This window comes from Phanerochaete carnosa (genome assembly GCF_000300595.1).
Source record: "Phanerochaete carnosa HHB-10118-sp unplaced genomic scaffold PHACAscaffold_12, whole genome shotgun sequence".
Taxonomy (NCBI): domain Eukaryota; kingdom Fungi; phylum Basidiomycota; class Agaricomycetes; order Polyporales; family Phanerochaetaceae; genus Phanerochaete; species Phanerochaete carnosa.
In genome coordinates, this window is record NW_006767639.1 from 1,346,946 (window position 1) to 1,357,559 (window position 10,614).

The window sequence follows — 10,614 nt, forward strand, 5'->3', positions numbered from 1 at the left end:
ACTGTTTCTGGTATGTCACTCCCCACAAGGCGGTCAGAGAACTCCGGCGTATGCCGGATGTCCTATATAGTTTGATCTCATCTGCCGGTAAGCCAGTCACACTTCCGTCACACAGCAGCTTTGGCTGAATGTGCGACTGCCTTCAAATAAGTCTAAATTAGAGTACTTTTGAACAATGAATTGATCTGTGCTTAAACACCCCTGTATAGTTGAATAAGCCTACGGAATTGTGGCAGCTATTCAGAAATCAAAATATACATCTGCTGGTAGCTAAGTCAATGCTTGGCTGCCACCATTTTGTCGCATTTTGTTCAGTCCGGGACTGGTCCTGACCGGTCATGACCAGTCCTAAGAACATCCGAGGCCATCTGGGACCAAGGACCATGACCAAGACTGGACTGATGTAGGACTGGACTGTACCCAGTCCTAATCAGTCCAGTCTCAGTCTGAGTCCCGGTCCCAACCGGTCCTTAGGACCGGACCCTCAACCACTATGGATGGTGCATTCCGAGCGCGCCGTCCAGGCCTGGCGGTACCCGCAGGAGCCCAAGATTATACGGGTGGTCTGTACGCTGGAATGGTCCACATAAATTCTCAGTGAATATACGGGAAGTTAGCCAGAGTTATGTCGCACTGAAGCATATGACTCTGATGGCACTAAATGTGAACGCAAAAAGGCAACATTCGAGGTGGTCACAAGTAGAATCAAAAGGGATCCAGAGAAATGAGAACTGCCAGTGCGCCGGATATATTAGAAACCGCTTTGTCTATAGAAGATGTCCTCTGAGCTCCCGTTTTTCGCTGCACCGTCATCTGCCCAGATCTTGCGCTAACGCCTCACACGGGCGCGCTCACCGGCTGTTCCGTGCGCGGGATCGCGTGGACTTAAAACTCGTGAAACCTGATCGTCAGTGTTTGCAACAGCGTACGCCGGATCGTGCATAGAGAACGTAAAGCGCTGCGTCAGGTAGACCAGCGTAACTTGGACCTCCTATCGTGCGAACGACCGGCCCCGCGCGGCGTGTCAGCAAAGCACATGAAGGCATTGAGCAGCTGGTGCGTGTGATGCAGGCGCGCATGCCGAAGCTGAATGGCTGCCACGCGTCAGGCTGGCGCGGCAGAGTATGAGCGTGCAGCTGGCGCAGTCCATAAGAGGAGCACACGGACCGGGAGCGCCTCGAACCTGCTATCGAGCATCCGCTCGGGTAGGAACTCCTCTGCTTGGGACGAACAGAGTCAGAACGCGTCCACGGAACCATTGACGGAGCTCACGCACCTTCTCGCCTCACACGCGTGGGTCACGCGGCGAAGGGATGGGAGTGGCTATGATTGTGCCACAAAATGCTGATGACATGACAGTTGTATTGAGCAGGTCTTATACGCGACTTGGAGCCATGGCATTAGGCGATACTCTTCCGCTAAATCCAGAACCCTCCGAGAGACGAGCGAGTTGGCCACTCACGCTTGCCCGACACCGTTGGCCAGGCAAGTCGAGGCCATGTGCGTAGAGTCTGCGGAGCGGCTATCGCCGGTAAGTGTCTATGATAAATGACTGGTCGGTTGGCCGTCTATAGTCCCAAAAATGAACAAGCGAATCAACAATCTGCCGCTTGCATCGGTGGAAACTTTCAGCGGAGTCAGACATTGTCTGATACTGTATAGAATATATATAAAAGACACCATTTATAATAATTCTGTACAGCAGGAGAGTGTACGGTCCCAGCCGGGGATGCACTCACTCGCAGAATCCGATGGGCATAGGAGGCCTGTGAGAGTCTCGGGGCGCCTTCATGTCACGTGCACTCGGGACCCCGATCGATCGCAAACGCCACGACGCTACCGAAAATCTTCGAATTCCCGCTCTCGAGCTTCTAGCCGCACCTCTCCAGATCTCCCACTCTCCCCTCATATACCTGGCTGTGACGGGAGTCACCACTTTTCTTCACGACGGCACTGGCGACAACGACAAGCCAGTGTTGTCTCAGCTCCCACTCACACCTAGTTCAAGACTAGTCGTCCAGAGGTACGCAACAAAGAATCGATAGACGAGAGCTAACTACTTTACACATTTCAAGACCAGTTCAGAACCATTTCTCTACGCTATATGGGATAAGAGACCATGGGCCGCTACATCATGATGAAGCCCAGCTGCATCCTGGGGTTCCGCGCTGTCGCCGGCTGGTGTGCGACGATCGTAGGCAACATGATTTTGTGCGGCGAGTTAGGGAGACCAGCGAGTACTTGGGCGACTGGCAGGAGGTAGGTAGCGGTGAGCGGAAACTGATGTGCGACGATCGGAGGCAGCACGATATTGTGGGGCGGGTTAGGAAGACCAGCGAGTACCTGGACGATTGACGGGAGGTAGGTAGGGGTGGGCAGAGCTGACGCGGCAGGCGGAGGCGGTATGACGACGAAAGCACCTTGAGCCGGCAGCGCGGCCTGTGCAGCGACCGCGGGCACCGGCGCGGCTGGAATAGGGGCAGGCGGAGCAACGATGGCGGCGCGCGTGGTTGTCTGCACGTTGGCAACATCTACCGCGCGGAGTCGGTCACGGTTCTCCACATGGCGAGATGGGTGGCAGAAGGACGGGCGGACTGGGCTACGCCTGTTGCGCTTAGGCCTGGGACCCTCGTAGACACGGTCGCCATCGTCGTCCTCGCTGGGGCCAGCGGCAACGTTCTCCTTGTTCGCAGCGTGCCTCTTCCGAGGCTCTTCATCAACTTCCTCTTCCTTGACTCCCTCGACCTCCCGTGCTCTCTTTCCCCCCCTCTGGCTCTCTGTCTGTGCGTGTGTCCAAAGCTGACGGTGAGAGTGCGCCCGGTAGCCGCTAGTGGTGAGAGGGGCTGAGACATGCTCGGCGCGGCCCGAAGGCGTGTCGGATCGGAGGTGGTGGCTGCAAGACAGGGCGGCGCCTCGTCTGGCTGTATTTGTTGCTAGTTTGTTCGACGCGAACTGAACAGTGGCGGATACCGCTGTACGAGTCCCCCGTCGAACATCATCGTCTCTGGGTGGCTGGCTCCTGTATTCAGGGACACGCGACGGCTGTCCACCACTTGGGCGAGCTAGAGCTACGAAGAGAGCGTCAGTATTTATCTAAATCGAACGTCACATAAGCGGAACTCACCTCTGTTTTGCAGGAAAGCTGGCGGGGGACTCATGACGCGATATTGATGGTGTCCGAGCAGCGGCGAGACACGTCGGTGTACAGGCGGAAGTTGACCTTGCGCGTCGTCGCCGTCATCGTCGCCGGAGTAGCCACTCTCGTCGTCGCTGGACTGACCATCTTCCTCGACATCAGACTCGGTGAGACGGCCATCGTGGCTGCTCGCGGCGCCGAACAGCTCGGCACGCACCCGATCCCGCTCACTCTGTTTCTGAGCGCGCATGTCGGTTATGGCGACGAGCTTCCGCTGCGCCACGTCCTGGAACTCGGGAGGCGCGTCGGATGCGAGGGGGCCAGTTAATTTGAGCCAGCGGTCGAGCCACGCGATTCACCCGTCCAGGTCGTGTAATTCGGTGAGTGTGGACGTTGTGGCCGGCGAGGCGGGGGATGTGGCGCGGGCGCTGTTCGGGGGCATTGTGGTCTACATGCGGGGCGATTTGTTGTACGCGACGCGTCAATATTGTGAGCGCGACAAGGTTGCTGTTTGGAAGTAGTATATGACTGTTGTGTGAGTGGCTAAGGCGTAGGTGGTAGGACAGGCGAACGATGTGGCCTTATTGTTGGCTTTGGAGACGCGTTGTAAACGTGGCTTGGTGGCCTGAGCGATGTGACGCGGTTTTCAGAACGTGAAGGCGACGTTTGAAGGCGATATTAACAACGTGAAATGGGACGGAGAATGCGGTTTGGAGCGAAGGAGGACAAGACGGGCGCTGCGTTTTATACTATCCGTGGGCGCCATTTGTTCGTGGTCGGCATCAATACGGCTTCCAAGTTTGGGTAAGTTTGCTTCTGGCCCGAGCAAGCAGCGACAATTTTTGTATGGCGCACCGCTGCGGGAAGTGGCTCACGCAGGTTCCTTTGTAATCGAACAGGGCGAAGGACGCTGTTGATTAAATCGGTGCAGCTGAAAGTGGTTGTGCGCAAGAATGGTACATGCACATTTTGTTGGTGCGTGCAATGTCATACTTTGCTCAAAAGAATTAGTCGCGAACTGGCCTACCACCGTGAAATTGAGTATCCGCACAGCAGCAGCATGCTTACCGGCACGACATGGACCAGCTCCGAGGCTCTTTTACGCCTGCGGGCATGGCTGAAGCCACGCAGATACAACTCTTCGAAGGGTAATATGAAGATGGAATCACGAATAAGATTGTATCAAACCTGAAGGCCTGACCTTCGTGCCTACCGTACACACACTGATACATAAGACTCGGTAGAGTCATACTATTGTGGTAGTTGCTGCTGCACTGTCACGGCGGTCTTTGAAGTTACAAGAAAGGCAAAGGTTCACTCTTGAACATACCTGTAGCCCAAAGTCTCATTCATTGCTTCTGAGAAAATTGAAGGAATATTTACGATGCCAAGCTCGATCGCCTTCGCATCGCCATCAGTGTACAGGATGGGCATCGGCGAGCTTGGGAGGAGCTAGAGGAGACCGGGGAGTGAAAATGCCAATGACCTACTAGTGGCTCTTCAAAGATGTCGAGAGCGTTGAGACATCTGGCGAGCATCTTCGACTGTAGTGAGTGTACAAGGCGATTCAATAAAATATGCCTTGCAAGGGGCGGACCACATCTCAATACGGCAACATCACGCGGTATGCGTCATGGGGTACTGCGGCGCGGCGCCTGATGCGCTTCGGCGGATCAATGCCTCGGCGTCTCGAACGAGAAAGCTGTCGGTTACTAGTTGTCGATAAACTGCGGCCCGACCCACGCATCAGGAACTTCGAAGCGAGGCGCACTTGTTAGCTCTGATATTTTCCGAGCGGTAGATGTTTGTCGGGCACGAAAGGAGAGGGGCGTAGTCTGGTGTTCGGAGTTGAACGTTGGGCGCTTACCGCAATGATAGATGGAGCAAATAGCAGCACAGAAAGCGTATTCCAAACCAGTGCATCCGTGGATGTTGAAGGCCAGCGTCTCAGTCCTGCGGACTGATGAGCCATCGCCATTAGCTAATCTCAAAGGACGCCGTAACATCCACAGACGACCGGCGGAAAACATTGGTAAACATACCGGCATCTGAGGCCTGGAGTCCGGCAGATACCGGGCAAGACTGATCACCAAATTCCGGCTATTTTATATTTTTTGCAGGCGACTACCTCCCGCATTTGGCATGCGGCGCATCAAGCGTGCTCGTCACCACCGCCCAAGTAGATACTGCCTGTGACTATGCTCCTTCGATGTCTCTTTATCAAGACTTGTAGAGTGTTCTCATAAATCATAATATTACCTCTTTCTCCAACCTTATACTCAAAATCCTCAACCAAGATGCCTCAGAAACCATGAAGGCTGGTCAGTTCCGAGCGAACATGATCGCCAGAAGTCTCGACATCGTAGCAAACCTCTATCAGCATTTGAAGGTGCAGACCTGGGTGGTGAAGATGCAATATGACAAGTACAAGACAGTGCTTCTCACCCCTACGAGTGCTCATGCTGACTGGCACTCCAGCGCTGCTACGGTGACTGTGGCGCAAGTTGAGGAGCTCGAGCTTGGCGAAGATGTGCTTCCTGCTGAGAACATCCTGCATGACCTAGTACTGCCAGCTGCCCAGCTGTTTGCCAAATCCTTTCTAAACTTTCTCACGTCCAGCCAAGGACAGCTCTCTGTGGAAATAGAGCTTTTCGACTGAGAAGCCGGTCTGTGAGAAGGCTCCATCACAGAACGTCGACGAGAACGCGACATGCGCAACGCGTTTGAAGCTCACGAATATTCACAACGAATTTCTGACTTGGCAAGTCTATTTCAAGGTAATGTTTTCCGCCAGTCTGGACGTTACAGCGTCCTTTGAATCTGGCTAATAGCGATGACTCATCAGTCTGCAGGACTGAGACGCTGGCCTTCAGCATCCACGGATGCACTGGTTTGGAGTCTGCACGGAAAACATGTTTCCTACTATTCTCAAGCATGTTGGAGGCCTTTCATCGCCTCAAAGCTCAAAGTGTTGATTTCCCGCTTCTATACTGGTTTTAGTCACAATGAGACCGGCGTTATGGTGCCAACACCTTCAGAAGCACTTCGCAATCTTCAACGGTGCGCGGCAAAGCACCGCTCAGTTGTAAAGTGGTACACATCTGGAAAGATGTCCGTAACAGATTACAATAATGTCTATTTATAGAACACTGGCAAAGTCGCTCATAAAGAGTGTACAAGCAGTAGCTCACCTTGAGCATAACTCACCCCCTCGCTTTCCCACATTGACTAGTATGTCTGCGCAGTCAGGCCAAGCACTTATCCAAGCCTACTTACGACTGTAAGTGGCACCCCTGCTTGCAAGTTAGCAACCTAATGCTCACACCTCCGTCTCTTAGAGCCATGAGTAGCTATGTCGACGCAGCTGCCGCGTGTAAGTACATCCCTCATTTCCCATTTCATTGCTCACACAGTATCTGCCTCTCAGGCCTCGCTGCCTATGAATTTCTGATCACCTTCGGCGACGAGATTGAGATTGTTTGGAAGAGGCCTATCACTGCACGTGCCGTGCTCCTTGGCTCGGTACGATGGTGTATGCTCCTCGCGGCCGTCGTGAACATTGCGCCGACAACTGCAAGTGTAAGCCTTGAGTACTTGGGTGTTTCTGACTGTGTGTAATCTGTGACAATGCTTGTTATAGGAGTAAGTGCAACTTTTGTAATGTATGCGAGCAGCAGGTTGCTAATATTACTGATACGTAACATATAGCTGTACGCCGCTCGAGGCCCTGAACTGGGTACTCGCCTTCATTCAATTTCTTCAGACCGCACGCACGTATTATACAGTTTATCTAAATCAAAAACACCCGCTGAACTCCATGTGCCAGTCTTTTCCGCCTTACGTGTCTTCGCAGTCTGGGATAAGAGCTATATTTGGTCGCTGGTAGTGTTCACTTTGAGCATGGTGCCATTTGCGACGAATATGGTGCGTGTCATTTGTGATTGAACTTTGCATATGCTCTATTTTATGCTTCTATGCAGTACGATGCGGCAATGACAAAGTACAAGATAAATGTGGACTCGCCCGTTGGAATAATCTGCATCGGGGAGTCTCAGATCTCTATACAAAAATCCAGCATGTGAGCACACATATCTCGCGATGCGCTTTCAGAATAATGATTTTGCAATACAGACGTATGTTCCGCGGGCAGAGACTGATAACATGTCGCAAGAACTGATACCACCCGCTCACAGTCTTGTATACCACACGCGGCTCCCTCATTCTCGCTGACGCTATCGTGCTCATCCTAACATGGATTAAGACGTTCAGACACTGGAGGAATGCCCGCCGCCTCAAGATGAAGGCGTCGCTGACGACGTGTTTGCTGCGCGATGGTCAGTGGGCGTGTATGCGACTTCATATTTCTCGTTGCTGAAGCCCAGCTACTCATGCAGGAACCATGTATTTCATGTGAGTACAACGAGACTGTCGTATTAGAAGAAATTTCTCACACGTGACAATGAGCAAAGAGCTCTGCTAGCTCTCAATATAGCCCAGCTGCTGACATTCAACTTCTCCGATACGGTGCGTCCCCGACATGGGTACGTGAGCAGATAGCTGACGTCGAGCTTAAGGATATAACAATAATAAACGCGCTGATAACAACCCTGGTGCGCACCCTACGTTCCGTTTGCACCGTGTACTCACGGACTACCCACGCAGCCTTTGATGCTCATCAGCCGTTTCATTATCAACCTCCGGACGGCCGGCTCGACGGTGTCGGATTACTCTATGCACATGAGTGACCAGCAGCAAGGGCAGTCGTCACTGCAATTCAAAAGGTCAGTGGGCCGGTTGGGAGATATTGGGGGAACACTGCAGGACGGCTGGGGCGACGAACCTTGTGATGAAGAGAGTGGTGTTGCAGAAGTGGGAGAGGAGGGACGTCATGAGACCAGCGCTGAGGCATGAGCCAGCGGCATTGAAGATTGTACCAGACTTCAGAGTACTGTGATTTGTAACTTATGCGAGCAAGATGCTCGAAGCTTATGGTATTTAAAGACCCAGTTCAGTAGTATGCCGTCGGGTATAATGACGCGCAAATGGATGCATCTCGGAGCGGAGCGGTAGTGCAACGCTACCCAGTAGCCGTTGTTGAAAATGCAGGCCGCCGTCGTGGGCTACATCGTCGAAAGGAGGCAAACGTGCAAGCGTTCGCAGTCTATTTGGCAGGTATTTATCCACGCTACGAATGTCTCAGGTACGATCGTGGGCACAATATCATAAGATAAATACAAGTAAACAACGTGCGCACAAGGCGCCGGCGAACACGAGCTCGAAACATGATCCAAAATTCTAACGGTCATCCCAAAAGGCAGCCTTTGATGACCACTGAATCCACTCAGATATTTCCACGCGAAACCTACATCTTGCGAGGCTGCGTTCGGGCTCATTTCACTGGTACTGCCAACATGATCAGCTGCAGGACATCTAGCACTCTGATATATGCTCACGGCATCGATTAGCATTCTCGGGTGTGATGGACGACGTATTCCACGCACGCCGTCCAGGCGCGGCGGTACCCGCGGTAGCCCAAGGGTATATGGGTGGTCGGTACACTGGAATGGTCTACATAAAATCTCAGTGGTCATACGGGAAGACAGACAGAGGTATGTTGCACTTGTTAATATGACTTTGATGGCACTAAACGTGAATGTAAAAGGTAATGTTCAAAATTATCAGAAGGGACATCAAAGGGAGCCCAGAGATAGTACTCCCGGTCAACGAGAACTGCTAGCACGTCTGAGGTGTCTAAAACTGCTTTCTCACAGAAGACACTGAGCTCCCGTTTCTCGCTGCGCCGGCATCCGCCCAGATCGTACGCCAATGCCTCACACGGGCACACTCGCCAGCCGGTCTGTGCGCGGGATCGCGTGAACCCAGAACTCGTGAAGCTTGATTGTCAACGTCTGCCACAGGCCCATAGCTGTAGGTCGTACGCCGGGTCGTACATGGAGAACGCCGCGGCGAAGCGTTGCATGAGGTAGACGAGCGTGACTTGAGCTTCCTGCCACGCGAACGACCGGTCCAGCGCAGGGTGCTAGCGAAGCACATTGAGGTGCAATAACACGGCAAGGGATGCGTATGATGCAGGCACGCATGCCGAAGCCTCGGAACGACTGTCACACGTCGGGCTGGCGCGGTAGAGTATGAACGTGCAGTTGGCACGGTATATAAGAGGAGCACACGCACTGAGAGCGCCTAGAATCTGCTGTAGAGCATCCTCTGGGCCAGAAGCCCTCTACTTGTGACGAACAGTGTCAGCATGCGTCCACGGAGGCTTAGGAGGAGCGCACGCACGTCCTCGCCCCACACGCATGGATCACACGGCGAAAGGATGAGAACAGTCACGTTGTGCCGCAGAATGCTGATGACATGACAGTTGTCTTGAGCAGGTCTTATACGCGACTTGGGGCCGTGCCATTAGGTGACACTCTTCCTCTAAATCCAGAAACCTCCGAGAAACGAGCGAGTCAGCCATTCACGCTTGCCCGACACCGTTGGCTAGGCAAGTCGAGGCCATGTGCGTAGACTCTGCGGAGCGGCTATCGCCGGTAAGTGTCTACAATAAATGATTGGTCAGTTGGTCGTCTGTCGTTCCAAAAATGAACAAGCGAATCAACAATCTGCCGCTTGCATCGGTGGAAGCTTTCAGTGGAGTCAGACCTTGTTTAATATGAGATATATAGAAAGGCACCGTTTATTCAAAAAATTGTGCAGCAGGAGAGTGTACAGTCCCAGCCGTGAACGCACCCACTCGCAGAGAGTGAGCCTGGGCCAAGCGGTCTCTCGGGGCGCCTTGATGTCACGTGCCCTCCGGGACCCCGATCGATCGCAAACGCCACGACGCTACCGAAAATCTTCGCATTTCCGCTCTCAAGCTCCCAGCCGCATCTCTCCAAATCTCTCCCTCTCCCTTCACATACATGGCTACGACCGGCGTCACCACATCTCTCCACGAGATACTGACGACGACAACAAATCAATGTTGTCTCAGCTACAAACTCCAAGTCACGCCTGGTTCAAGGCTAGTCATCCCGAGGTATGCAACAAAGAATCGATAGATGAGGGTTAACTACTTTACATGTTTCACGACCGTCTCAAATCTACTTCCCTGCGATATGTTAGATAGGAGACAGTGCGCCGCTACATGATGATGAAGCCCAGCTGCATCCTGAGGTTCTGCATTGTCGCCGGCTGGTTCGCGATGACCGGAGGCTGGTGTGCGACGATAGGAGGCAACACGATGTTGTACGGCTGGTTAGGGAGATCAGCGAGTACCTGGACGATTGATGGGAGGTAGGTAGGAGCCGGCGGAGCTGGTGCGGCGGGAGGAGGAGGTATAATGATGAAGGCACCTTGAGCCGGCTGTGCGGCTGGTGCGGCGGTCGCGGGAATCGGCGCAGCAACGGGCGCGGCTGGAATAGGGGTAGGCAGAGCAACAGGCGTGGCAGGTGCGGCAGTCGGCGCATGGCAGC

General features: G+C 53.4%; 3 protein-coding genes across 3 annotated transcripts; 2 read left to right on the forward strand and 1 right to left on the reverse strand.

The window, feature by feature from the left end:
* The first annotated feature begins 2,544 nt into the window (after nucleotides 1-2,544).
* Nucleotides 2,545-3,070, forward strand: PHACADRAFT_264905 (uncharacterized protein). Its single transcript, XM_007401412.1, has one exon. The coding sequence runs from the start codon at nucleotides 2,563-2,565 to the stop codon at nucleotides 2,845-2,847; it is 285 nt and encodes a 94-aa protein (XP_007401474.1). The 5' UTR covers nucleotides 2,545-2,562; the 3' UTR covers nucleotides 2,848-3,070.
* A 3,299-nt stretch (nucleotides 3,071-6,369) lies between these two features.
* On the forward strand, nucleotides 6,370-8,047 carry PHACADRAFT_201131 (uncharacterized protein; the record flags this gene model as incomplete). The annotated part of the gene is made up of 8 exons (XM_007401413.1): nucleotides 6,370-6,416; nucleotides 6,475-6,509; nucleotides 6,564-6,746; nucleotides 7,330-7,470; nucleotides 7,531-7,546; nucleotides 7,606-7,660; nucleotides 7,711-7,746; nucleotides 7,799-8,047. The coding sequence occupies 8 exons, from the start codon at nucleotides 6,370-6,372 to the stop codon at nucleotides 8,045-8,047; spliced, it is 762 nt and encodes a 253-aa protein (XP_007401475.1).
* Nucleotides 8,048-10,282: 2,235 nt separating this feature from the next.
* Nucleotides 10,283-10,552, reverse strand: PHACADRAFT_201132 (uncharacterized protein; the record flags this gene model as incomplete). Its single annotated transcript, XM_007401414.1, has 1 exon — nucleotides 10,283-10,552. A coding segment is annotated over one exon (270 nt), but the record flags the coding sequence as incomplete, so codon positions are not given.
* Between the last annotated feature and the right edge of the window lie 62 nt (nucleotides 10,553-10,614).